The 27,799-nt window shown below is 45.3% G+C and overlaps 1 protein-coding gene across 2 annotated transcripts in view; it reads right to left on the reverse strand.

Annotated features, from left to right (window-relative positions):
- Nucleotides 1-882: 882 nt before the first annotated feature.
- LOC147459208 (uncharacterized) overlaps nt 883-27,799 on the reverse strand; it is a 94,562-nt gene continuing 67,645 nt past the window's right edge. The window contains exons 2-4 of one of the 2 annotated variants that reach the window (XM_086510514.1): nt 1,682-2,033; nt 1,526-1,600; nt 883-1,351 (exon numbers count right to left, since the gene is read on the reverse strand). In XM_086510514.1, the coding sequence (XP_086366640.1) occupies nt 1,313-1,351; nt 1,526-1,600; nt 1,682-2,033 (466 nt within the window). In that variant the 3' untranslated portion in view covers nt 883-1,312. Of the gene's footprint in view, nt 1,601-1,681; nt 2,034-27,799 lie in introns of both variants that reach the window. The other variant, XM_086510515.1, reaches the window with a different exon arrangement.

A 27,799-nucleotide genomic window follows, 5' to 3' on the forward strand; every position in this document is an offset into this window, starting at 1 on the left:
AAGCCTCAACACACACAAACACCCCCCCCCCCCCCCCCTTCTCCTCTCTCACCCTCCAAAGCTTGTAGAAGCCTCAAAACTCTTCTCTCTCTCTCTCTCTCTCTCTCTCTCTCTCTCTCTCTCATGTGGTTACATTGTCGATAGCTCTACTTATTACCTTCGGTTTATAAATAGCAACAGCTTTTTCAACGTTAACCAATGAGGATTATTCCCAACTATGTTAAAACTTCACTCCTTATGCTCTAAAATTTTGGGTGTGCACACAAAAGCCCACACTAATCAATGCACACATAGTAAATGACACATACCGAGAAAGCTTTACAAGAGCACGTTCTACGTGCCTCTACTATTTTGTTGGCACTGCCTTTCGACGAAAAGGGAAGGTGTATGTCAAGGGAGTTTGAACCCGTGTACAACAAAGCACCCTTGAAATTTTTAAGGTATCTTTTATTTTTCTTTTCTTTAATCTCGTCTCTCTCCTCTTTTTTCTATAAAATATTCACGATCCTACCTAAAGGCTCTAGTACCACATGTGGGCAAGGAAGGATGAAACATCACAACATAAATGCACCCTCTGAAGCAAAGTTGATGACACGTGCCCCCAATAATTAGATACCTTGGTGTGAAAAATAAGTCCATAATATAGCTTATAAGTTATGAGACACGGTGGTACATGAGAGAAGTGTTATCACTGCCATTACTTCTGAACAATTTCATCATGTAATAATTCTTGAAATAATTAAATAGCATCATAAATCAAGCCACTCTTTTTTGCACACCGTACGCTTATACAGCACGGAGACCCCAAAATTGCATCATCACGTGTGCACACTTTCAGCACAACATTGTCATTAAATCGAGCAAAGAGAGCAGCTAAGAGGCGGAGCCATAGAACTTAGTAGGCATTATATCTGGATAAATTAGGGTTCAGAGTTTTAGGGTTTGGGGTTTTGGGTTTAGGGATAGTTGCAAGCATTGAAGCTCATTAGCTAAACAGCCATGCACCCATTGAGAGTGACAAATGTAGAGCTTCATTTGAAGTTCTTTCTCCGATTCTCTGAAAAAAACATGTCCCATCTGAGCTTACTAAATGGCATAAGCAATTATCCTCTACTCTATATGCTACTCATAGCAAAAAGCCATAATTCTTCACCTGCAAATCATCGCATGTTCGTGTGAAAGAATGGGACCAAACCACGTCTCCTTTGGAAGCCCAAGGATGCTATTATGAACTAGCTTGCAATTCGGCTTACAGATTTACCATTTAGGAGAAGTAGAATGGTCGAGTTCAAGGCAGTCGCGTAGTGAACCTTCAGGACCTCAAGATGTACAAGGTACTAGGCACCAACCACTGAAAAACCAGAAAGCTTTGCCATGACCATTGCACACAAAGATACTCGCTCTGCTCAACAAATCAGCAAATATTCCTATCTGAGGTATATATATATATATACATTTTAGACCCTTGTCATCTAGCTCTACAGATGATCAAGGCAATTTGCTACAATTATCGGAAATTTTGCACCTGCTGCAGCTCCTCCTCCATACTATAGCTGTAAACTTGCCTTCCAAATGGAACTATAAGATTATAGTGCAAAACCTGCATGAAACATGGAGCATTAGACTTTGTGACTTCTAGTCTTCAGCAAGCCATTCATGTGCTTGAAAATTTAGAGCCAACCTTCTTATTGATATCTTTCAGCTCTGCTTCCAAAATCTTGAGATCTGCACTCCAAAGAGCATCTCTATGTGACTCATTCCCAGACAGTTCATTTACCTTTCTCCTCCAACAGAGCTTAAGATTTCTTCTCCACCTCTCCATGTGAGACCTTATCTCTTTATTTAATTCGACCCACTCTGGAGCAAACCCATTCTTTGAAAGGATTCTGTACATCAGATCTTCTGCAGGGTCGGCATGAGGATTCCCTTCTTCTTTCAAGGGCTTACCTTTTCCAGGAAGGTTCTCGAAATCCCCTTCTAATGCTGAATGCCAGACACGCTGCTCTACGACATTTGCCAAATCTGTCTCTGACCTGAAATTAAATGCCAAAAACATGCTGAAAAGCCTGGACACAGATTTTCTCATCTACTTTGGTATGAATCCACTACCATGATCACTGAAAGCTCCTCATTGAACACAAAATCCAAGTACAAAATTGCACAAGGTCTAAGCTCTACATGGTTGTAAACTTCCATACAGCTATTTTAAAACTAGCCCAATCAAAATTTGCTTGTCGACAACCAGTAATTGCAACTTGAAGAGTGGTTGGTGTCTCTACGAACTTCTTGATGCGGAAAATCTTATATAACAGCAGAAAACCACATTGTATTAGTATGCCAGAATAATAGGACTGACATGCTTCATAGGACAATAGACTACAATAGAAAGATATGACAGATATTGTATTTAGGGAGAGTTCTCTGTTGATTAAGAAAAGCTGTTAGCAAAACTCTTCATACCTAGCCCCTCAATAGCTATACGATGGCCGGCTGCCAGGCCAGGCCCTAGAGGTCAACAATGCATTCTCTAGTGTTCTTGAGGCTCCACTTTGATGTCAAACATTCTACTCAGTATGACTGGCGATTGAAAAAAAATCAGTGAACCGAGGCAAAGAGAACCAAGACAAACTCCCCCGTCCCCCCCCCCCCCCGCCCCCCCCCCCTTTTATTCCTTTTCCTGGACCAAAAACCCCGAATCTTGTGAGTCAACCCCTAAGAAAGTTGAACTGACTGTACTGAACATTTTAAAGTTCCCGTTCTAGATGAACTATCCGGGCAAAAGACTTCTCCTCGTACGCATCAAGTATCCTCCACCAGATGCCATGTGCATGCTCCTCTTTGTGAACCTCCTTCAAGACACCATCGATGTCACGATTGTGACTATGTTGCAGTATTACATACACTCCTAGTTGCAGATACGCAAAGTGCCATGCCAAGGAGGACCCCTACAATTGGATGGTCACACCCCTTCGCCCAAAAGACGTGTCTCTTCGCCAAAAGCCACACTCCTTCGACGATTGGTCGCACCTTCGACGATTGGTCGCACCTTCGACGATTGGTCGCACCCCTTCGCTCTACGGGTGCGACTCTTCCCCCAATGGTTGCAGCTCTTCGCCGAAAGGATGTGTCTTTACGTCTAAAGTCATGTCTCTTCACCAGGAGACATGTCTTTTCATTTGTGTCTCTTCGTCTCCTATATAAGGAGCCCTTGTATCACACATTCAATCAATCAACACAGAGTCTTCTAAGTCTTGTTTCTGAGTACAGTTCAAGTTTCTTAAGTCTTAATCATGAGTTTAAGTACTTAATCAAGGATTAGTACCTAGAATCCTTACAGTGGTATCAGAGTAATTTTTGCCCCCAGGACCCGAAGGTTGTGAGCGTCTCACCCTCGCCGCTATCCTCTCCCCCCCTTCCCGGAGTTGCATGGAAGCAGAAGAAAGGTGGTATGCACAGAACTATGAGCATGAGGTAGCTTAAATTTATTATGTTCCAATTACATACATATAGAAGAAAGGACAGAGATGCAGATGTGGGTGTGCGGGAGTGCCACGTACCCAGCCTCTTCATCGGGTGGTGTCCCTGCGGGATTGCGCTCGCACCTCTTCACCCTGCTGGCACCCTTTTGTATACCGGTGTGTCTCTTCGCTTGTTTTCCCCTTCACTCGGCAAGGGGCTGGATTCCCTTTGTTGGCTATTGCATATCCAAAGGGCACCTCTTCGTGAGAGGGCACCAAGAAAGGCACCCTTTCCTAGGGCTCCCTATTGAAAACGTCTTCAATGGTTGCTAAAATTACTAAAATCGCTAGGCTGAATTTCTGAAACGCTGGGTTTAAAAGCTGGATGAGAGTAACTCTTTGCTCGCTGGCTGGCTGCCCCTTCGTCAAATATTCAACGCTGCCTGTTTTATTACCAACCCAACAGCGCACAGCCTTTATAGACCAAGCCAAAGAGTTTTTATTATAAAAATGACCGATCAGCCCCAAAAAAAAATTAAAACCATGTGAGCACACTTTTAAATTAAATGACCACATTCAACTTACATAAAGTCTAAAACAAAATGATGACCAACCAACATTCTCAGTTTAGGCGCAACCGTCCAACCTCTCCCTCTAGCGCCGGTTTGGTGTGCACACTCTGCGCGCAGGACATTCCTCCTTCATGGCCGACAAATTCTTCGAGGTGCAAATCCCTTACGTTTCATATATAGAGGAGATATCCAACATTGTTCTCCCGAAAAAAACAATCCTACCACATCTGAAGCGATAAATGTTCCGGATACTCCCGAATTTGAAGTCATCATAATTTTAGATTCCCCGACTCCGGAGCCTGAACCTGTTTTCGAACATAGTCTCCACTCCCGGGGTACCCGTCCCAAAACTTGCACATGTTCGTTATTCCCTTTAAGACATAACCATGCCGAATTCTCACGACGGAGGTGGTCAATCTGACGATGCCCTTACTCTTATCAAGGAGCAAATGGCCACACTTTCCACAAGCCTCGCATCACTACACCATCGCTTGGATGAGATGCAGACGCAAAATACTTCTCGGAGTTGTCGAACGACTTCTCGAACAACTAATGTTGCTTCTCCACCACCTTCTTCCGAAGCTTCAATGGACGTACCAAACGAACCACATCCACCTAAGGAGGTAGACAACCGCGAACTTCAATTACTATACAAAAATTTTTAATGCTGCACAGAAGAAGCTTGATGTTAAACTGCCGGAACCATACAATGGTCGCCGCGACAAGCGCGTGTTGGACCAATGGCTATTCAAATCAAGGTCTACTTGTCCAACACGGCTTGGGCTATTCGCAAGGCGTTCAAGCCTGCCAATGCAGATTTTCATGCCAGGTCCTCTCTTTGCCGCCTAAGCCAGACAGGTTCCTTGGCCGCCCTACATCACAGAGTTCCAAAGACTAACTCTAGAGATAGAGGCCCTTAGTCCCTTTGATAAACTTCACAACTTTATCGACGGACTCGAACCCAACCCGGAGGACAATGTGCACAAATACAACCCTACCACCTTGGATGCTGCAATTGCCTATGTGAAGCGTCTTGGCGATAATCGGCGCCCTACACGGAATTTTCTCCCTGGTGACAGATCTTCAAATAGCACTCGCTTTTCACAGCGCAATCGCAGAGACAGCTATAGCCAAAGTCAGCAACATCAGTCTCAGTTCAGACAACAAGCAACGCAACCTTATTCAACTTCAAGGTTGTACTCTCAAGATCAACAATCTCAAAGCAGATCTTCTTCACATGCTCCACTTGATCGTGGTAAAGGACGTGATTTTTCTCAAGATCGGCATTCCAATAGTCAGCAAGGCTCTTCGTCAAACGCATCTTCGACTTCAAAGAAGGAAGGATTATGTACAATTTGCCCATAGATGGTATCAATGTCCAAAGAGACCAAATCCGTCTAATCTGAAAAGAAATTCCAACGCGGAAATATCATCGAATGCTAAACAACTAGACTCTGCTAAGGATAAAGGAAAACCTGTGGTCAATACGATTCGTGTCTCAAAGGATACGACTATTCTTATAAAGCATGCTCAGTGCAATTCTTGAGTTTTGGAGCCTCTTTCAAAGCAAGTTCTGAGCCTTCTTGGAACTCTCAATGGTCGTTCCATCAATGTTTTGGTGGACAGCGAATGTTCTAATAATTTCGACAGCACTCAAATAGTTCAACAGCTTGGCTTACCAACTCAGAAGACATTTCACTTATATGACGTGGAATTAACAGATGGATCAATTTTGACTTGTGATCGGACAGTTCGACAGTTGCAGTTTGAGATTCAAACTTATGCAGATCAACTGGATTTCAAAATCATGCCTTTATCTTATTACGACATGATTCTTGGTCAACATTGGCTATTCCAATATGATCCAGCAATTAGCTTTCGAGGACATACTATCAACTTGTTCAGAGATGGACGAGAACTGATTTAACACAGGCTTTATCATGCGGAACGAGTGATACAAGCCTCACGTGTACTAGTCAAACGACATGATACAGTAGATTATGAAGAGAATATGATTTCCGATGCAGATGCAGATATTATTATTGATGAATCTTTTAATTCGTTAACTTCTCTTGAATCGATTGTTGAAGACAAAGATGATTTCAAGCAAGAAGTTTTTCCAAGTGATACTTCATTACCAGACAAGGAAAAGGATATGGTTACAGATTCCGAGTCTGAAGACGACTATGCTTTCTTTGATTGTTTGCTGGATGATGATATGCCAATTGCAAGTCATGAAGGGATAGTTTCTGAAGATGATTCTGAAGAATTTTGGGATTCATTATTGGAAGATGATTACAGTCTCGAGCCAAAATCCTCTCGAGTGAATACTAAAGTTGAAGTTACCCCATCTGAAGAGTACCTTGAGAAGATTTCCTCTTCCCCAAATATTTCACAGTTACTGTAAGATTTTGAACCAGAAATCTTACATCACATGTAGAATTTTGAAGATCAATCTCTTGTTGCAGTTAACCCGATTAAGCCAGATTCTTCTAAAAAGTCTTTGAATTATGCAATGACATGGTATTTAGCAGTCAAAGAAAAAAGGTTTCGCAAGAAGCAAAGGTTCAAGACAAAGGTTTTCGATAACTCAAAAGATTGAAGATTTTCGAAGATTCAATGCTTTTCTAGAGTTCTATCAACATCAGAAGTCGTTTCTTTGACACGGGCTCTCATTTTAAATGGGAGGGAATGTCACGATTGTGACTATGTTGCAGTATTGCATACACTCCTAGTTACAGATACGCAAAGTGCCATGCCAAGGAGGACCCCTACGCTTAGATGGCCACACCCCTTCGCCCAAGAGACGCGTCTCTTCGCCAAAAGCCACACTCCTTCGACGACTGGTCGCACCCCTTCACTCTACGGGTGCGACTCTTCGCCCAATGGTTGCATCTCTTCGTCGAAAGGATGTGTCTTTACATCTAAAGTCATGTCTCTTCACCAGGAGACGTGTCTTTTAATTTGTGTCTCTTGGTCTCCTATATAAGGAGCCCTTGTATCACACATTCAATCAATCAACACGAAGTCTTCTAAGTCTTGTTTCTGAGTACAGTTCAAGTTTCTCAAGTCTTAATCATGAGTTTACGTACTTAATTAAGGATTAGTACCTAGAATCCTTACAATCGGATAGGTTGAGCATAAGAAAAGTGAAGACTGGAAAGTCGTTATCCTCCCACTCGTCGATCTCCTCCCGAGGGACTTCTGTCAACTTAGTGGCCTGATTCTGGAAATCATTGAGCGAAAGCCATAGCTTGGGGAAGGAGAAGATGGTTTTGACCTTGCAATCTGAATGATGTAGTTGGTCTCATCCAAACTCCGTAGTAACCGGAAAAGTAGGCAAAGCCTGTATAGATAACAACGCCATGCTCCTCGTGTGTTGGTAGAGGTATCTCCAAAGCAATCAACCCCCTCTGAAATCCACCACCACCAATGTTGGACTACAAAGAATGGACCACCCCCAAGGATCGCACACCCAAACGCAATATCAAGCCAATGTAGAGGTTTGGATGCTGCAACGATCACCGATAGACCACATCGACCACCACCGGATGGTACCCTCGTAATAGACTTGGACACCTCAAGCCAAAGATCTAGGCTCTGCAAGTTGGTAACACTTCTTCTGCATCTTTTAGTAGGGCCCTGACCCCTCTTTTTCCAGAGTCTATCCTTTAGGTCATGCCACGTCATCACTTTGTGACATAACCCCCTCTTCAAACAAGTGTAATCACCCTCGATTACGTCTGCAAAACCAACATAAACCAAAAACCAATTTAGTAGACACCGATTCTATCCGATACTTGCACGAAGACGACAGTCGCTGAACATTCACATGACATTCACATCACTATCCCCGTCGAGATCTTAGATGAGAATCATGATCATCGTAACGTATTTACCAATCACATCCAGATCTCACCGATCTCTAGCGACTGTCGGGATTGACTAAATCTTGTTTCTATCATATTCACGTTAACCCCTCAAGTGAACAAGACAAAAATGTTGCAGTCATTTCATCTTTCAAACATGCACTCAAACACAACACACATGAGGGAGCACATATATCAAATTCATTCAAGGAATTCCCATTTCATAGTACTTCTTTTCATAAAGTCATATAGCAGAATATCGTGAGCTTATTAGTACCCCTGAAATCTCAAAAGAAATCAATGACTTTAATCCATCTAGGTAATATGTGACAAAGGAGCAGAGTAACCCCCCTCTTGTGCAATCCGCACCGCACCAAATTCAACATGCTGATCTATCGGTAACTCTTGGAATAGTCAAAGCTAGAACAAAGTGAAGGGAACGCTTGCAGCAGGAGAAGGTAGCGCTGGTGTTTTGCTGCAGACAACAAGCGTGAGAGAGACAGAGAGAGTGAAATCGTATGCAGGTCTTAGCGTGTGCAATTCGGCACACTTACTAATGTTATGTTTTTATTATTATGAGGGTACACACTATAAGGGTCACATAAGTGACCCTAGGGGTGGTTCACACCCAAAGAATAACATAATGCACAAGAGTGGCTAGAGGGCCTTTAGACCCAACAACCTCCCATTTAAAGGGCCGATGTGGTACCTTTAAGTAACTCCCACTAAGTGCAAGCAATGTTGATGTTCTGTCTTAGCAAGACACTTAGTGAGAACATCTGCGGGGTTATCCTGTGTTTTGACCTTTGTTAGTGTGACAAGGCCATCTTCCAACACCTGGCATATAAAATGGTACCGCACATCAATGTGTTTGGTACGAGCATGGAACATGGCATTTTTAGCCAGGCATATAGCACTCTGACTATCACAACCAAGCACTGGAGCATGAGCTCGAAGACCAAAAGTCCTCACAAGACGGCCAAGCCAAATGGCTTCTTTTGAAGCCTCTGTGATTGAAATATATTCAGCTTCTGTAGTGCTCAATGCAACAATCTTTTGCAATCTTGAACACCAAGAAATAGCTCCACCAGCCAATGTAAAGACATAACCACTGGTAGATTTCCGAGTGTCAAGATCACCTGCCATGTCCGAATCACAGAATCCAATGTACCCTTTCCATAACATATGCATGTGTCATGTGTACCTTTTAAGTGTGAGAGTGCGCGTGTGCGGAAGAGTGAGAGAGGACAAGAGAGAGACAGTAGACACAAACGCCAGAGATGGTGAAGGGGCGATCAGCCCCCCTTGACTACCATGAGCAGAAGACCCAATACACAATGATCTCTGTGAGATGAGAGATGTGGAAGTGGGTACCCCCCTTGCCCTATAAATAGGTGCCCACGGGGAGGTAGGGCAAGGCCTGATAAAAATCCCCACGACCCAACAGAAAAATGATATATGGAAATGTATGTGGGCGCCCGGACAAAAGTGGGCGGCCGGCCCCAAACTCGGGCAGCTGGACCGGGTACAACCTAGACTATGGGTGGCCACGCCCAGAGACATACTAGCCGTACATGTATGCCCTAGACCTGTGAAGCAGCAGAGTGGTGTAAGTTTAACACCCCCTCTCAACACCAATGTTGAACAAACCGCATAAAGCCGAAGATGTGAGGCAAATGATGAAGATGTCTGCAGCGATGCCCACTGAAGGACAATACTCCATGAGTGTCGAAATGGTCTGGGGTGTCCCGACCGCCAAGAAATATCCTTGGAAAGATGCCGTTGATGAGTTTCAGAAATGTTTGTAGATATTGTATATACAAGGTGATAATGCATGTAAATAGCCTTCTCATATAATGGGCATCAGGTAGCAGAGACCGAAGCCGTGAATAATCCGTGTGAAGGATGGAATAGGTTGTATAGTTATGGTTTTTTTTCTAAATATCTGAGATCTTGAAATTTGGTTTTCTTTGGGCTCCCTGATCCATGCTCAATAGGAATTAAGCAATGAAATATTATGTGCTCTCCCCAGTTCCTCACCCATTCATGGTGGCGCCATCTCCGACTTTGGGGATTACAAAATAGTACTCGTGATTATACCTATGACGATTAAGATAGAAAGGTCGATCTCGGCGGGCTTGTCGAGCCACATCTTAGAAACGCCCTATTGGGTCGACAGCTATGGATCGACTATCAGCTAGTGGAGGGATCATCATCGAGTATCTTTCAAGTATCTTACTCTTCTCCTGGGACTCAATGGCTATCAACTGGGCTTCTCCTGCTGAGTTTATAACTGTCGACGAAAGATTTTCCTTATAGTGGTGAGAACCCACCCTCTGTTGGCCTTATTTAGGGAGTAGTCTTATTTTTTTATAAATAAAATAAAATAATGATGAGCCCAGCTGTGGGGAATGGCGCGCAGGTGGGCCGCCGCCGGCAAGAGGAGGAGGCAGTGTGTGTGTGTGTGTGTGTGTGTGTGTGTGTGAGAGAGAGTAGGAGGGCGGTGCGAAGCAGACCGTGGAGGCCATGCTGAGAGGCTTCTCAAAGCGCCCACTTGACGACGCCTATAAAAGAGAAGTGAGGGCACTCAGAGCGCGCGCTACAGGAGCCCAAGCTAGAACAGAGAGAGAGAGAGAGAGAGAGAGAGAGAGAGAGAGAGAGAGAGAGAGAGAGAGAGAGAGAGCTTGCAGGTTGCGGGCCTCTCAGATAAGACTACATGTGATTGTGAGGGCAGCAAGCTTGAAGCCAAGGGCGGGCTCTAAAAGCTCTGCAAAGGCTGACTCGTTTTGAGCCAGGGGGATCACAGGCTGCACGAGGGCCAAAGGCCATGCAAACCTACATACAGTAGCACAGTAGAAGGTGTTGCAGGGAGAGGGCTGTCCTAACACTGCTCGCACCACGCTGCAGAGGGAGGGCCGAGAGGTGCGTACTAGAGGGGGCGCCATATTGCAGGAGTTAAGGAAGGGCTGCACGCGGCAGGCGACAGGTGCCGAGCAAGAACAGAAGGGAGGAGGAAGTTAAGGCTTGCCGAGTCCAAGAGGACGAGAAGTAAAGTCAGCAGCAGGAGGTTCAGTCCAAGGAGAGTATCCTAGCACTGCAGAGGGAGGGCTGGATAGCTCTGTGCAGGTTCAGCCAAGGTCTGCATGTGTTTTTGACACTAGGACGCCACAGAGGATACCTTTACAAGGCGCTAAAACCAATACTAGGGGAAGCTCTTGACAGGGTGGGCTAAAAGGGAAGGAGTTCAACTCCCAAACAGACCTCGCTCCTAAGAGCAAGGGACACCAATTTGGGTTGCCAGTCGAGGGGTAGATAGCCTGAGCCATCGCCTAGGTCAAAGTCGACAAGGGAAGCTCCAAAGTGAGTAAAGGCCATAGGAAAATAGGTGGCAAGGAGGAGGCAACATTCAGAGTTGTCCTACCCATGCTCGTACTCAATTGTGGGTGTTAGAGTCTTCATTAGTTCTTTAAGATAAGTTTGCAGTGTATGTAATTTAAGTTTTGGTGGTCAAATCTTTGGTGTCTCCACCTAATAGTCCATATTGTATCTGTCACAAAGCTCTATCGGCGGTTGGATTTTCAACATCTCCTCTCACTTCTACGTTTCTACTCAATTCACATGACAAAGCACATTATCCTCTCCCTCGTTTTTGGCCCGAAGGTCTCTAGGTTGACTATATCTTGTTCCTACTGCGAGATTGTGGCCTCCTTTATGGTGGGCGACCAATGAAATCTACTTCTAAAGGTTGATGCTGAAGAGTGGGGGGACTTTAGCATCCCAGAAAACCTCCCTCACTTCTTTTGCCACATTGAGTTTTGTAATGAGCAAGACACTTGTCCCCAAACAGTTGGTCTAACGGTAAGGCTTTGGCCTCTCAACCTACGGGTTGTGGGTTCAAATCCCCTGTTGGGTCACACTCTAGAGGGACACCTTGTGCTCACCTGGTGTTCACGTTGCTAGGGCTCTTGCCCTTGGACACTCGAGTGCATCCTCCTCCTGGGGTGGGTCACCCGAGGAGGAGGTTCCTAGCTGGTTGCTACGAGTTCTCTCCGTCGTTCCCAGCATGTGGTGCATCAATTAGGTGGCCATGGTGATGCCTACGCGTGGCTCTTGTCCGATGGTACGCGGCCCTTGCCCGACCATGTAACATGGCTAATATTTGGAAGGGATAAGCACCTCCCCCTGTGGGCCCTCTGGTGTGTCGAAAAAAAAAAATAATGAGCAAGACACTTTGTAGATAGGGTATGCAAACACTCTTGCCTTTGTACAAAAGCTTTTACATAATACAGGGTTTGTTGGGTTGAGTTATTGGGTCCTCTCAGCTTTTGGCGATCCCGCTAGGGATTCGAATGTATGTTTTTGTTCCTGTGTTAGACACCGAGAGCAAGTTTTTAGAGTATTAGTGTAGTATCTGCACTTTTTTCTGTATAAGCTCAAGTTGGTGTGAGCTAAGTTTGCAGAATGGCAACAAACAATCGACTAATCTTCACCGGGGAGGAAGATGTCAAGAATTTTATTTCAGACTTCGAATGGTAGACCATTGCCATGCACATTGTAACCGAGCAAGATCGACTGCTGGTTCTACCTCTTGCCTTGAGAGGAAAGGCCAATGAGTGGTTCGAGACTCTAGAGGATGAGAGAAAACATAGCTGGGACCGAATCAAGCAAGCCCTTTTGGACAAGTACCGAAAGAGGGTAACAGTCAAGGAAGTGATGGCCAAATTGCAAGATCTACGGCAGGACATAGGCAAAGATTTCGATATTTTTTTGCAATCCTTCACCTCTTTATGGCAACAGCTGGAGCGGACAGCGGAGGCCGCAACAAGTGAGCTCTATAAGATGCATCAGTTCTTGTCCTACTTACATCCTGATGTAAAGAATAAGGGACAAGAAGAGGATGTGGTTACCTTTGATAAAGCAGTAACTGTAGCCAGAACAAAGAGCAAAAAAATCAAGAGGAAGCTCGAACAAGCAGCCACCATTTCTATGTTACCGCAAAATGGGGTTCCCTGTCAAGAAGAAAAGCTTGAGAGGACACTGGCAAGTCCTGATCCGATGATTGCCAATATCCTCCAAAACCTCTCGGCTCAATTGCAAGAGCTTCATATTGGGATCATGGATCGGCACTCGGCTGCTGAGAGAATGAATGGTAGGGGCAGACGAAGGAGAGGACGATGCTATAACTGCGGGGAGGAGGGTCATTTTGCTCCTGAATGTCCTGAGCCACCAAGAGAGAGAGGGGGTATCTACCCTCTTTATGGCAAGGGAAGAGGAAGAGGTGATCCATTACCCCAAGAGGCAAGAGAGAAACGTCCAATGCCTAATCCCCCACCTGAGCTCCTAAGTGAAGAAGGAAGAAGGGTGGGTATAATCTCTTTAGAAGAGCAGAACGAGATCTTAGCCAACAAGAGAGCTAGAAGAGACAAAGACCAGGAGTCTAAAGATGAACAGGAGCTGCAGAGAAGAAAGGGTAAAGCCAAAATGGAAGATCTGAGAGCAGCAAACGGAGGAGGAGAAGACAAATTCAACAGCAAGATTATCTATTAGAGCAAGGTATGGATGAGTATGATCTTATTAAGGATATCAAAAGCCAGAAGGCCAACATAACCATTGGTCAGATGCTTGCTTTAAATTTCAAACTAAGGAGACAATGGTCAAAAAGCGTAAGCACTAGGTCTCCTCCCAACGGAAGGACGTCACATGCTGCTGTGTCTACCATCAAAGTGGGCCACCCAGTGGATATGGTCCCTCTTATTAAAGCTACTCTTGAAAAGAAGGCTCCGGTGGATGCTTATATTGATGGAGGAGCCGAGGTATGTGTGATGACAAAGTCTACTATGGAAGACGTAGGGATTTCCGTCTCTGCAAAGGCCTCTGTTCGCATCCGTATGGCTAATCATCGTCGAGCTAGGTGTTTAGGCATTGCTGAAAATGTAAAAGTTAAAGTGCTTGATATTGAATGTCTTATAGACTTCTATGTTATGGAGGCCAGAGAGAGAGCTTATCCCATAATTCTGGGGCGGCCGTGGCTCATCGCCACTGGTGCAATGCAAGATTGGGGGTCCGGTCTTATCTCAGTGCCCAATAAAGCCCAAGGGAAAACCATTACCTTCAATATGAAGACTAGAGAAACCTCCTCTCAACCTTTTGAGTACAAGCATGGCCAAGAGTCCACAGACAGTTATTCTTATGGCTCTACTGAGGAGTCCATATCGTCTACAGATGAAAGTCTTGATGATGATCTGCTTAAGGTATGCCCTGACCTGTTCGGGATCTCTATAGAAGAAGATATGCCTCCCTCTAATAATAAGAACATCATGGAGGGTATCTCTATCAGTTCCTCTTCTCTTTTCGCTTCTCCTATCCACTCTGGTATTAATCTTAAAGATATGCTTGGTGAGGATCTATCCAACCAAGAGAAGGATGATTATATTGCTATGTTCTCTAGATTCCCATATCTATTTGCTACAAAGTATGTAGATCTACGAGGAACCAAAGATGTAGAGAATAAATCAATCTCAAGGAAGGGGCCCGACCTCGGGCACAAAAACTTTGCAGGCTGGGAACAATCAAGGAAAAGGCATTCCATGAAGAGGTAACTAAGCTCCTTGAAGCTGATATTATTTTCCCTGTCAAGGAATCCGAATGGGTCTCTCCAGTTGTAATTGTACCTAAGAAGAATGGAAGGTTTCGAATCTGTGTAGATTTCAGGCCTCTTAATGCAGTAACTCAAAGAGACCATTATCCCCTACCCTTCCTAGATGAAATTCTTAATCAAGTGGCAGGGCAAGAAAGGTACTCCGTCATGGATGGGTTCTCGGGCTACTTTCAGATCATTATTGCCATCGAAGATAGATTAAAAACCACTTTTATAATTCCCTGGGGCTGTTTTGCTTACAAAAGAATGCCGTTCGGCCTCATAAACGCCTATGCCACCTTCCAGCGGTGGATGAACAGAATCTTTGCTCCCTACTTGGGAGATTTTATCAGGGTCTTTATGGATGATATTGGTTTTTTTAGTTACAGGGCACTTCACAAAGAAAATCTTATGTTATGTTTTGAGAAACTACAACAAGAGGGTGGGCAGCTCAACCCAAAGAAGTGCAATTTGCTCATGCTAGAGTGTTACTACTTGGTCATGTCGTGTCACAAAACATTATTGAAGCAGATCCAGAAAAGGTAAAGTCACTTATCCTTATGGACCCTCCCTCTAATGCAAAAGATCTAGCCTCTTTCGTATATAAGATACGCTACTTGGCTAGATTCTTCCGGATGATGTGTCAATTTATATATCCTCTTCAAAAGCTTAGTCAGAAGATGCATGATTTCAATTGGAATGAGGAAGCTCTGCATGCCTTTGAATGCATCAAAGAAGTTTTGAGCACTCTCCCTGCAATGAGCCCGCCATCTCTAGAGTCCACGTATTATCTTTCTCTCAGTGTCGGCACAATAGCATTTGGATCTGCCCTCATGCAGAAGCAAGGCAAAAGCTTTAAACCTGTGTTCTTTGATAGCAACCAAAAAAATCCAAGTGAGTTTTCTTATTCTGAAATAGAGCAGTGGGTCTTCTCTCTCGTGCTTGCATGCCGCAAATTCCGAACTTATTTGCTGCAGAAAAAGTTCTATGTTTTAACCTCATCTAATCTCATGCCTGAAGTCATTCAGCACCTAAAGCCAAGCAAGAGGATTCATAAGTGGACTATCGAGCTACAAGAATATGAATTCGATTTTAAGGTGGATCACTCTGCCAGAACTCAATTAGCTGATTTGATGGTATATAAGGGAGGGTCTCTCCCCTCTTTTCCCCGGCTGGATGTCTCCCCTCAAGAAGAGGAACCAGATATCTCTGATGCGTTTACCCTACTCTTTGATGGCGCCTACAGAAGGATCATGCAGAAAGCCAGTGGAGGAATGATCATCAAGAATCCCAAGGGTGAGGTAATCTTTTCAAAAGCTTACAACCTTGATGAAGTAGGCAGTAACAATGAAGCAGAGTATCTAACCCTTCTCCTGGGACTCAAGCAATGCATCGAGTTTGGAATTGGTCGTTTGATTGTAAGGGGTGATGCCCTGCTAGTAATCAAGCAGCTTCTAGGAAAGTGGCAGGTTAAGAAGGATAACCTAAAAAAATGGTTTTATGATATCAAAAAGCTCTCACAGCAGTTTAAGGTGATACAATTCAAGCATATAACAAGGGATCTCAATAAGGAAGCAGATGAGCTGGCTGTAGCAAGCTAGAAGTCATGGTATCCTCTTTGCAGGTCAAGGAGGCATTATACGAAGGCAGAGAATCTCTCTCTTTGTTTGAAAGTTTTTTTTAAAAAGGCTAATGCCCCGATCACCTACCAACCTTACAAAAGAAAAGACTGGTAAATAAAGCCAGAATGTATACTTGCTTGGGAGAAGACTTGCTAATTTATGGAAGAGACGGCATTTTAAGAAGGGTACCCTTTAAGGAGGAGATCGGGCTCATCCTCACACAAAGTCATGAAGAAGCGGGACATCAAGGTAAAGCTCATATCATTTTCAGAATACTTAGGGCCGGCTTCTGTTGGCCCTCACTGGTAAGAGATGCCTATTGTTGGTTTAAAACATGCAAAGAGTGTCAAGTTTATGCAAATAGAAGACTCACTCCCGAACCCCAGAAAGCTATTCTCTCTTTTGATGCTTTCATGAAGTGGGGAATGGACATTGTTGGACCAGTCCCCAAATCCAACAATGGAAAGCGGTTTATTATTGTAGCAGTTGATTACCTCACCAGATGGGTGGAGGCAAAACCTCTGAAGGAAATTAAAGCTCACAAGGTAGCAGCTTTCTTTTATACTAATATCTGTTGTAGATTCGGTACACCCATGGTTATCATTTCAGACAACAGTCCTGGATTTCGGGGGAAACTCATGGAGCATCTCACTTCTCTTCTTAAAATACAACACAGGTTCTCCTCCCCCTACTACCCCCAGTGTAATAGCTTGGTAGAGAGTGTAAATCGGCAGCTTGTCAAAATGCTATCTAAGTATGTGCGGGAGAACCCAGCTGATTCGGATAATCATTTGGAGAAGTGCTTATGGGCTTATAGGACCTACTTTAAAGTCTCAGTATATTTTACTCCTTTTGAGTTGGTATATGGGAAAGAAGTTGTTCTACCCATTCAGGTACAACTTGATGCCTTAAGACTTTTACACTGACTCCAGGGCTCTCATCAACAAAGGATGGAGGAAACGATCCACACCCTTGAAATACTCCAAATGGACAGAGAGCAAGCTATAGACCACTACCTTCAAGCAGCAGAGAAAAGAATCCAAAAGGACAACTCTTCCTCTGTAGAAAAGCTTTTACATAATACAAGGTTTGCTGGGTTGAGTTCTCGGGTCCTCTCAGCTTTTGGCGATCCTACTGGGGATTGCGAACCCAGAATCTCCGGTCCGTAAAAGCTGAGAGGACCCAAGAACTCAACCCAGCAAACCCTGTATTATGTAAAAGCTTTTGTACAGAGGCAAGAGTGTTTGCATACCCTATCTACAAAGTGTCTTCCTCATTACAAAACTCAATGTGCCGAAAGAAGTGAGGGAGGTTTTCTGGGATGCTAAAGTCCCCCCACTCTTCAGCATCAACCTTTAGAAGTAGATTCCATTCGTCGCCCACAACAAAGAAGGCCAAAATCTCGCAGTAGGAACAAGATATAGTCAACCTAGAGACCTCCGGGCCAAAACCGAGGGAGAGGATAATGTGCTATGTCATGTGAATTGAGTAGAAACGTAGAAGTGAGAGGAGATGTTGAAAATCCAACCACCGATAGAGCATTGTGACAGATACAATATGGACTATTAGGTGGAGACACCAAAGCTTTGACCACCAAAACTTAAATTACATACACTGCAAACTTATTTTAAAGAACTAATGAAGACTCTTAACACCCACAAATGAGTACGAGCATGGGTAGGAAAACTCTAAATGTTGCCTCCTCCTTCCTGCCACCTATTTTCCTATGGCCTTTACTCACTTTGTAGCTTCCCTTGTCGACTTTGACCCAAGCGATGGCTCAGGCTATCTACCCCTCGACCGGCAACCCAAATTGGTGTCCCTTGCTCTTAGGAGCGAGGTCTGTTTGGGAGTTGAACTCCTTCCCTTTTAGCCCACCCTGTCAAGAGCTTCCCCTAGTATTGGTTTTAGCGCCTTGTGAAGGTCTCCTCTGTGGCGTCCTAGTGTCAAAAACACATGCAGACCCTGGCCAAACCTGCACAGAGCTATCCGGCCCTCCCTCTACAATGCTAGGATGCTCTCCTTGGACTGAACCTCCTGCTCCTGACTTTACTTCTCGTCCTCTTGGACTCAGCAAGCCTTAACGTCCTCCTCCCTTCTGCTCTTGCCCGGCACCTGTCGCCTACCGCGTGCAACCCTTCCTTAACTCCTGCAATATGGCGCCCCCTGTAGTACGCACCTCTCGGCCCTCCCTCTGCAGCGGGGTGCGAGCAGTGTCAGGACACCCCTCCCCCTTCAACACCTTCTACTGTGCTACTGTATGCAGCTTTGCATGGCCTTTGGCCCTTGTGCAACCTGTGATTCCCCTCGCTCAAAACGAGTCAGCCTTTGTAGAGCTTTCAGGGCCCCCCCTTGCCTCCAAGCTGGCCGCCCTCGCAATCACTTGCAGTCTTATCTGAGAGGCCCTCAACCTGCAAGCTCTCTCTCTCTCTCTCTCTCTCTCTCTCTCTCTCTCTCTCTCTCTCTCTCTCTCTCTCTCTCTCTCTCTCTCTCCCCTAGCTTGGGCTCCTGTAGCGCGCGCTCTGAGTGCCCTCGCTTCTCTTTTATAGGCCTCATCAAGTGGGCGCTTTGAGAAGCCTCTTAGCATGGCCTCCACGGTCTGCTTTGCACCGCCCTCCTACTCACACACACACACACACACACACACACACACTGCCTCCTTCTCTAGCCGACGGCGGCCCACGTGCATTCCCCACAGCAGGGCTCATCGTTATTTTATTTTTCTAAAAAAATAAGACTACTCCCTAAATAAGGCCAACAGAGGGCGGGTTCTCACCACTATAAGGAAAATCTTCCGTCGACAGTTATAAACTCAGCAGGAGAAGCCCAGTTGATAGCCATTGAGTCCCAGGAGAAGAGTAAGATACTTGAAAGATACTCGATGATGATCCCTCCACTAGCTGATAGTCGATCCATAGTTGTCGACCCAATAGGGCGTTTTTAAGATGTGGCTCGACAAGCCCGTTGAGATCGACCTTTCCATCTTAATCGTCATAGGTATAATCACGAGTACTATTTTGTAATCCCCGGAGATGGCGCCACCACGAATGGGTGAAGAACTGGGGAAGGCACATAATATTTCATTGCTTAATTCTTATTGAGCATGGATCAGGGAGCCCAAAGAAAACCAAATTTCAAGATCTCGGATATTTAGAAAAAAAACCATAACTATACAACCTATTCCATCCTTCACACCGATTATTCACGGCTTCAGTCTCTGCTACCTGATGCCCATTATATGAGAAGGCTATTTACATGCATTATCACCCTGTATATACAATATCTACAAACAGTTCTGAAACTCATCACCGTCACGAGCAGTGTAGCAAACTGTTGTACTCAGCCGATACAAGGTGAAGATACTGCCTGAAGGTTCCGAACTGAGTGAGAAAACAACTCCTTGTCGTGAAAGATGCGCCAATAGACCTGCAAGTGTCCTGCCCAACAGGATCAGTGGTGTCTGTAGTCAAACAGTCTAGAGAAAATGGAGAAGCCCAAGAACCGTCATGAGAATGCACGGAAGCTTGTCAATGCATGAACCTGCAACCAGGGTGGCCAGGTGGCTAAGCTGTGTAACACTCCAGGAAGGCCAGATGTAGTAATCTCCAACGTAAACTCCTCTGAATCAAGGAAAGCCAAACGAAACAGTCTGCATTGTAGAAGCTACCGTAAGCTGCAACAGTCACCGAGAGACCGCACGGACCACCACCGGATGGTGTCCTATCAGTAGGTAGGGTAATCCAAGATGAGGGGAAAGCACACTCAACAGTCTGCACTGTCTTGCCTGTATCTCCTGCCTCCAATCCTCCGGTGTCAACCAAAACGGAATCTCAATGTGTGGCTCTCAATGTGAATGAGCTGGGAGTGGCCTACTGCCCAGGTCGAGTGATAAGTCTGTTGTAAGGTTACCGAGGGTGAGTGTAAGCAACTCTGCAGATAGCAATCCAAATGATCAGGAGTGTGGGAGAGCAACTGCACTACCATCCAAGCCAAGCTCCGGGTGACTCCGGATGTAGTCGCGTAATGATGCTTGATCTCCCGCATTTCACGGGTAAACTCTCCAAGAGAGTCCAAAGCACTAAAGTCCCACTCCAGTCTATAGATCCAAGCAATGAACCTGTCTAAGAAGAGATCCAAGATCCTCTCCTAAGTCCATGTAGATGCTCTTGTGTAAGCAAGTCATCTGACGTGTCAAGGTCAAGTGGTAAGTGTGTCCACCCAAGATGGTGGTGTCCTCTATGGGAATGTCAGAATCCCATATGCCTTGAGCATGGCCATATCTCGTATGAACTCCTTTGATGAGTGCATAGGTGTGTCCATAGCAAACCACAAGTCACCACCCCCACTAGAGTGCGCAACCGTCAAATAATGGCTGGAATGAATGGGATCTCCCAAGGATTGTACACCCGTAGATGATCAAGCCGACACCGAAGATATCGTGTACTACAGTAGTCACTGAAAGACCGCATGGACCACCATCGGATGGTGTCTTGGCAGGAGGTAACTTCATCCTCTGTGAAAAACACAAGCCATGTGGCTGCTGTCCACCCAAAAACGCAACTGCGAGGTGATGAAGATGCTGCTGTCCAGCGATTTTCAGCGTGCTCGTACGCTCCCGGTAGGGTCCGGAGCGGTGCAAAGGAGTATGGAAAGGGTGGTAAATCAATGCAGCAACCCCAGGTGGGCTGAAAACAGAGCAAACAGCAAGGGGTAATGGCTGAAATCTGATGAATACGTAGAGGATACTCGCCGGCAATGCATCTGATGCAAAGCCGGGGGGTAGAGGCAAGACCAAAGGTGTCCTTCGTGCCACAAGCATCCCCTTGCCCAGCAAACACAGCTTCTTCCAAAAACGCAGGTGGCTGCCTTGAAAAACGCAGATGGAGGAAGGAAGTTCCGGCGAGGAGAAGGGCTCTAGAGACCAGTGCTAGCAACCAGCAGTAAAAACGCAAGCCATGGTGATGAGATCTTGCAAAAACGCAAGTAGCAAGGCATTCCGTCGCGAGAAACATTGTCCATATGATGGCACCACCCCCTCTTGCGGAGATTGTTGGCTGTTTTGCAGAAATGCTGGCTGTTGTGATCGCTTGGGAAGAGAAACCTCTTGCTGAAAAGCGCCTTGGAACATGGCAAAGCCTGGAGCTGCTGATACCATGTCCCGGCGACTGATACCATGCGAGAGTGCGCGTGCGGAAGCGCGAGAGAGGAGAGGAGAGAGACAGTAGACACAAACGCAAGACATGGTGAAGAGGGGGCGATCAGTCCCTCCATGACTACCATGAGCAGAAGACCCAATACACAATGATCTCTTTGAGATGAGAGATGTGGAAGTGGGTACCCCCATGGCCCTATAAATAGGTGCCCAAGGGGAGGTAGGGCAAGGCCTGATAAAATCCCCACGACCGTACAAAAAAATGGTATATGGAAATATATGTGGACGTCCAGACATAAGTCGGCGGCCGGCCCCAAACGCGAGCGATCGCGGACCAGGTACAACCTAGACTATGGGGCCTGGAGACATACTAGCCGTACATGTATGCCCTGGACCTGTGAAGCAATAGAGTGGTGTAAGTCTAACATTAAGTACCTGAAAATGCTTTTCAATACCTCCCAATGTGGTTTGCCAGAGTTAGACATAAACCTGCTAACAACTCCCACTCCATAAGCAATATCCGGTCGTGTAGCAACCATGGCATACATCAAAGACCCACAAGCTGATGCATAAGGAATACCTTTCATAGCATGGGTAGCTGCAGCATCTTTTGGGCAATCATGCTTGCTAAGCTTTGTGTGTGGAGGTAACGGCACACCAAGAGGCTTAGCATCGGCCATATTAAATCTCTCAAGCACATTTTTTATGTACTTGTCTTCAGAAAGGAATAAAAGACGCTTCTTTCTATCCCTTGTAATGTCACGTGACACATCCCAACCCTATGTGTCCGTGGACAGGCTACACCATAGCAGGGTTTCCGTCCAAGTCCAGTCAAGTTAGATTAGTAGTGATCTGGCACTTTTGTGAGTCCATTCGTAGACCATGCATGCCCAGTCACTCAGTGTAGATGTATATCCTCTGGTTGCACATTGCATAAGCATAAGCATTTTCATCAGATTCCATCAGAGTCAGTTTGGGGATTTTTCAAATGACTTTATCCCATTTTTCCCTATTTTTGACATTTTTCACTTCTTTATTAAGTGACTTTTGTTGGGTACTCAATAGGGCAAATTGGGTAAGTTAATATATAAGCAAACCCAAGTTAGCACAAATTGGCAGATGAGCAAAGGCACAGTAGGCTTCCCAAGGCAACAGGTGTCCAACCCTCTCTCAGCAAGACCCTCTCTCAGCAAGACCCTCTCCAACCCTTGGCGAGGCCACTCCCTTCCACCAGCGTTTTCAGCCATCGCCAGAAGGATCCCTCCCTTGGCGTTTTCTAGATCAGCCCTCGCCAGCCCATCCCTCATCGCCTGGCATTTCCCCCCCTTCAGCATACCATAGCTAGCGTTTTCTGAAATCGCTAAAGCATCAGCCCCTCGCAGCGTTTTTGCTTCAGGCACTCTAGCGTTTTTGTCAACAATAGAACACCTGCTGCCAGCGTTTTCTCAGCCCAGGAACAACTCAAAAACGCAGCCCAACCCAGCAGCTATATCAGCGTTTTTCTTCACCAATTCAGCCCCTACAAGGACAGTCAATTTCAGCCCGACAAAACAGTCATTTTCAGCCTTAAGACAGCAGCAGAAACAGCTCATTTCAGTCCCGAACAGTCCATGAAAATCAGCAGATAGAAGATCCCAATTTTCAGCCACGAAGTCCTCGTCGTCATCGTCGTCGTCCTCGACATAGTTCCATTGCATTAGTCCATTGCATTCGCATTGTACACCTTGTGCAAATCAAGTAGACCGCTCTCGCCGACGAGAGTGGGGCCTTCGGAGGAGGGTTTTACAACCTCTCGGGTGTCGTATCTTTTCTCTCTCCTTCTCTCGGTCTCATTCACTTGCACGCACAATATCCACTCACTTTGTTTGTGATCACAGCACTCTACAAGACGGAAGGCTCTCTCCTTCCCTAAGAACTAAAAGGAACCTTGAGCAAATAAAGATCACTAATCTTGAGAAAATACAACATTCATTCCGCTGCACCTTACATTGGTATCAGAGCTTTGGAAGTGTTCTGCATTACTCAAGGAAAGAACCACAAGATTTTATTTGATTTTTTGCTTGTTGCGATCGCACGAACCCAAGTTTACTTGGACGTGGCGATTCCTAATCGTGTTTTGTTGCAGAGTGACAGGAATCCCAAGAAAGAAGGGCTTGTCCAACCTCCCCTTGTGTCTTTTCACTCATTGAGAGCGGACCGTGCACTTAGCGGCCGGCCAATCGACGTGAGGTGGGAAAAAGCAACCTTGGTGTGAGCGCAAGGCCACCAACTCGGGTGAAGAGAAGATCCTTCTCAATGCGATTTGTAAGCGAAAGAACACCTCAAGAACCTCAAGATCCTCAAGAACCCAAGATTCTCCCGAATCAAGGACCTCAAGAACCTCAAGACCCTCAAGAACCCAAGTTCCTCGCGAGCTGAAGACCCCAAGATTATAGTGCATGGTCGTCACCCGAAGCGGAATGGATACTTCGCATACAGGTGATGAGCATGAGAGAGGCGATGAAGACTCGTTCCCACCCAAAGATGATCTCTTCAACCCTCCCCCTTCGCCATCTACGCCAAACCCTATGGAGGCAATGGTCAAGCAGATGATGGCCATGATGGATAGACAAGAAGCAAATCGTCTTGCTCTTGCCGCAAAACAAGAAGAAAATCGGCTTGCTTTTGAACGTGTGCGCGATGAACGAGAAGCTCTACGGGAGATTTGCCATCAAGAATTTATTTCCCACTTGCTGGCCTCGAAGACCGAACCACCCAAAGATCATGGGAGTTCCTCTCGTGGTGCAAGCCACGATGCGGATTCCAACAACCCAGACACTGAAAAAGTGACTTTCAGTAAGTATGATAGTAAGATGGATGCTACGGTGATTCATTCTTGGTTAGAAAAATTTAATGCTTATTTTGCGACAACTAAGAAAACAGGAAATAGCAAAGTTTTGACGGCAGCTATGTACCTTGCCGGTGATGCCATCAATTGGTACCATGCATGGCAAGAGGCACAGCTAGCCGCGCACCTAGAGGCAGCCGACGATTTCACGCCCCTCTCTTTTAGTTAGGCTGATTTCCAAGACAAGCTCAAGGCAAGGTTTATGCCACCTCAGTACCTTGCACGCTTGAAAGCAGATTGGCGTAATCTCAAGCAACATGGTATGCCAGTCATGTCTTTTTCTAACCGGTTTTGCAGCTAAGCACTCAACTATGCAAGTCGGATGATGAGCGCAAAGAGGCTTTTCTCTTTGGGTTAGACGAATACATCAAGTTTGATGTTGAAGTCTTTGACCCCACGGATCTCAACAAGGCGGTAGCAATCGCTCTCGCCCAAGAGATGAAGCACAACAAGGGAAAGCCTAAGGAGAACAAGTCTTCTCAAGGGACATCTCAGAATTCTCAGAACACACAGAATGGTAAGAACGGTAAGAATGGTAACAATGGTAATTCTTCTAGCCCTTCTTCCTCTAATTCCTCAGAAAAGAACTCTAACAATGAATCTAAGGGTAAAGCTAAAGCACCTGCAAAACCTAAGCTCACCCCTGATGAAAAAGCTTCACAAGGAATTATAGGAGGATACATCACGGCAGAAGAACAAGTGATTTATGCTAAAGAAGGTAGATGTTTTCAATGTCATGTCAAGGGTCACATTAAGAAGGCCTGTCCTAAGACAGTCCCACCTAAAGAACCAAAGGCACCCACAACTACCACAAACTCTGTCACAACACAACCTGCATCTTCTCATGACTCTGACACACACATTGATGAATCTCTCTTGAAGTGTTATGGTCATGTAAAAGGACAGCGTTTTATCATATTGTTTGATCCAGGCAGTATGCATGATGTGATTAGTCCCCCTCTTGTTGAGAGAGCCCGCCTAGAGGTTAGTCAGAAATCTCCTCTCGAGGTTTCTGGCTTCGCTCTTGGTATGGACTCTCTCATCACGAAGGAGTGCCTTGATGTGATGTTTACCGTTCAACAAGCTTCTTTTCGTAGGAAATTTCTTGAGTCTCCTCTCTCAGGATGTGATATGATTTTGGGCATTAAATGGTTTCGTGAACTCAACACTTTCATTGATTTTGAAGCTAACACTCTCATTTTACATGCCAAATCTGATTCCCCCCTCATCATTCGTGCTGAGGAGGGCTTGCATTCTTTGCCTCTCATCTCACATGTACAGGTAAAGCGTGAATTACGACGAGGAGCACAAGCAGCATTCATATATGCTACCCCAGTTTCCCATAGCATTCAGGCTCCAAGTAAGTATTCGGAGTTGTTTACGAAATTTAAACATCTCTTTTTGCAGGATAATCTTCCACCTCGTCTCCCACCGAGCGGCCGGAGAACCATCGCATCGAGCTTATGGAGGGAGCGTAGCCTGTCAGTAAGGCTCCCTACCGTTTGAACAAGTCACAGGAGGAAGAGTTAGAGCGACAACTCACGAAGTTGGTGGCTAGAGGATTCATACGTCCTAGTGTAAGTCCTTTTGCTACCCCTATTTTGTTCATTTGCAAGAAGGATGGTTCGTCTCGTTTGTGTGTTGATTACAGGGCATTAAACAAGATGACCGTCAAGAACAAGTTTCCAATGCCTCGCATTGAGTATATCCAGGATAGGCTCAATGGGGCAAAGGTCTTCAGCAAGGTCGATCTCAAAAGTGGATACCATCAGGTATGGGTATTCAAAGGCGACATTTTCAAGACCGCCTTTCGCACCGAGCGAGGGCAATGGGAGTATATTGTTATGCCTTTTGGATTGACAGGAACCGTGGGTACGTTCAATCGTCTCATGGTAGGTTGTTTCGGCGACATGGTCGGTGTATGTGTGTTCATCTTTTTAGATGATATTCTCATTTTTTCTGCATCGTGGGAACAGCATGAAAGAGATGTTGAAAGGGTACTAACTTGTTTGGATGAGTGTCAGTTGTACATTGCAGCTAAGAAATCTGAATTTTTTCTTACTGAAGTCACTTATCTGGGTTATATCATTTCTGCAGAAGGCGTCAAGCTAGACCCTGCGAAGGTGGAACAGGTTCGTAATTGGGATTTGCCCAAAACTGCATATGATGTGCGTTCTTTTCTTGGTTTATGTCAAGCATATAGTTCGCACATAAAGAATTTTGCAAGCATTGTTGCACCTATGACTGATGTTTTGAAAGGGCTAAAGACTCGCCGTCAGAGCGTAGACTTGCCCGAGGCAGCCATTGAGGCTTTCGCAGCTCTCAAGGTTGCGGTGACAGAAGCTCCGTGTCTTATCCTTGCTTCTTGGGATGATCCCTTTGAGGTATGGACGGTGTTCACATTGGAGTGATCGCCAAACGGGGTAGTCACAATTTTTTGAGCAATTTGGAGGTTTGATTGAGTATGTGCCTGGAAAAGCTAACCCTGTTGCAGATGCGTTGAGTCGCAAAGGACAGATTTTGGCTCTTGAGTCAAGAACCACATTTTCTATACAGGGTGAGTCTTTTGACAGCATGAAGAATCAGTATGCGGATTCGGAGTTTGGTAAGTATTGGTTGCAGGCTCTTGCTTCCCAAGGGCCCAGCAACTATCTCATTCGTGATGGATTGCTATTTTTTCGTCAGCGTCTATGTGTGTTGCCCTCTCTCAGGCCAGCCATATTGCATGATGCACATGATTCTCTCACTGGTGGGCACAGGGGTATGAACACCACATTGGAAAAGATTGAACGATTTTTCTATTGGCCTAAAATGCGAAAAGATGTGTTTAGTTATGTCACACATTGCACTATATGTCAAAAAGTAAAAGCTCCTCGGGGTAAGCAGCAAGGCCTCTTGTTTCCGCTGCCTATTCCCGAGGGACCTTTTCAGGATATCTCTATGGATTTTGTGACTAACTTACCACCAAGTCAGCATTCAAGGAACACTCAATGTTTAACTATTGTTGATCGTCAAGTTAGATTAGAAGTGATCTGGCACTTTTGTGAGTCTATTCGTAGACCGTGCATGCCCAATCACTCAGTGTAGATGCATATCCTCTGGTTGCACATTGCATAAGCATAAGCATTTTCATCAGATTCCATCAGAGTCAGTGTAACAGACTCGGATACTCCAAGTCAAGAATCAACCGCGACAGCACCAAATAACCACTTCAAAACAATTCACACATCACAATAGATTTGCACTGGCCCGGCGGAGTTCCGTGCCTAGAGATATTGGCCCCAAAGACTGGCGCCCCTTTCGGTATTTCTTTTTATATTAATCAGATCAAAGTACAAGAGAGAGGCTAGGGTTTCACTCTCAGACTCTGCGTCCAGATGCTCTGAGAAGTGAAGCCCTCGCCACTTATTTAAAGATACAAGGGATGCCCAAAAGCTTTTAAAATAAAAAGCATCAGTTCTGTCTCTCTTAGAGAATCTTTTTATTAAAAAAGCTTCGTGTCGCTCGTCATTTTTATTTTTATTTTTATTAAAAAAAAAATTTAGCCTCTGTGATTTCCGGAAATTAGGATTTCTGGCAGAAATTTAGGTTTGCAAGAATTT

The sequence above is a fragment of the Adiantum capillus-veneris genome, chromosome 4, assembly GCF_014529385.1.
Source record: "Adiantum capillus-veneris isolate H3 chromosome 4, ASM1452938v2, whole genome shotgun sequence".
NCBI lineage: Eukaryota > Viridiplantae > Streptophyta > Polypodiopsida > Polypodiales > Pteridaceae > Adiantum > Adiantum capillus-veneris.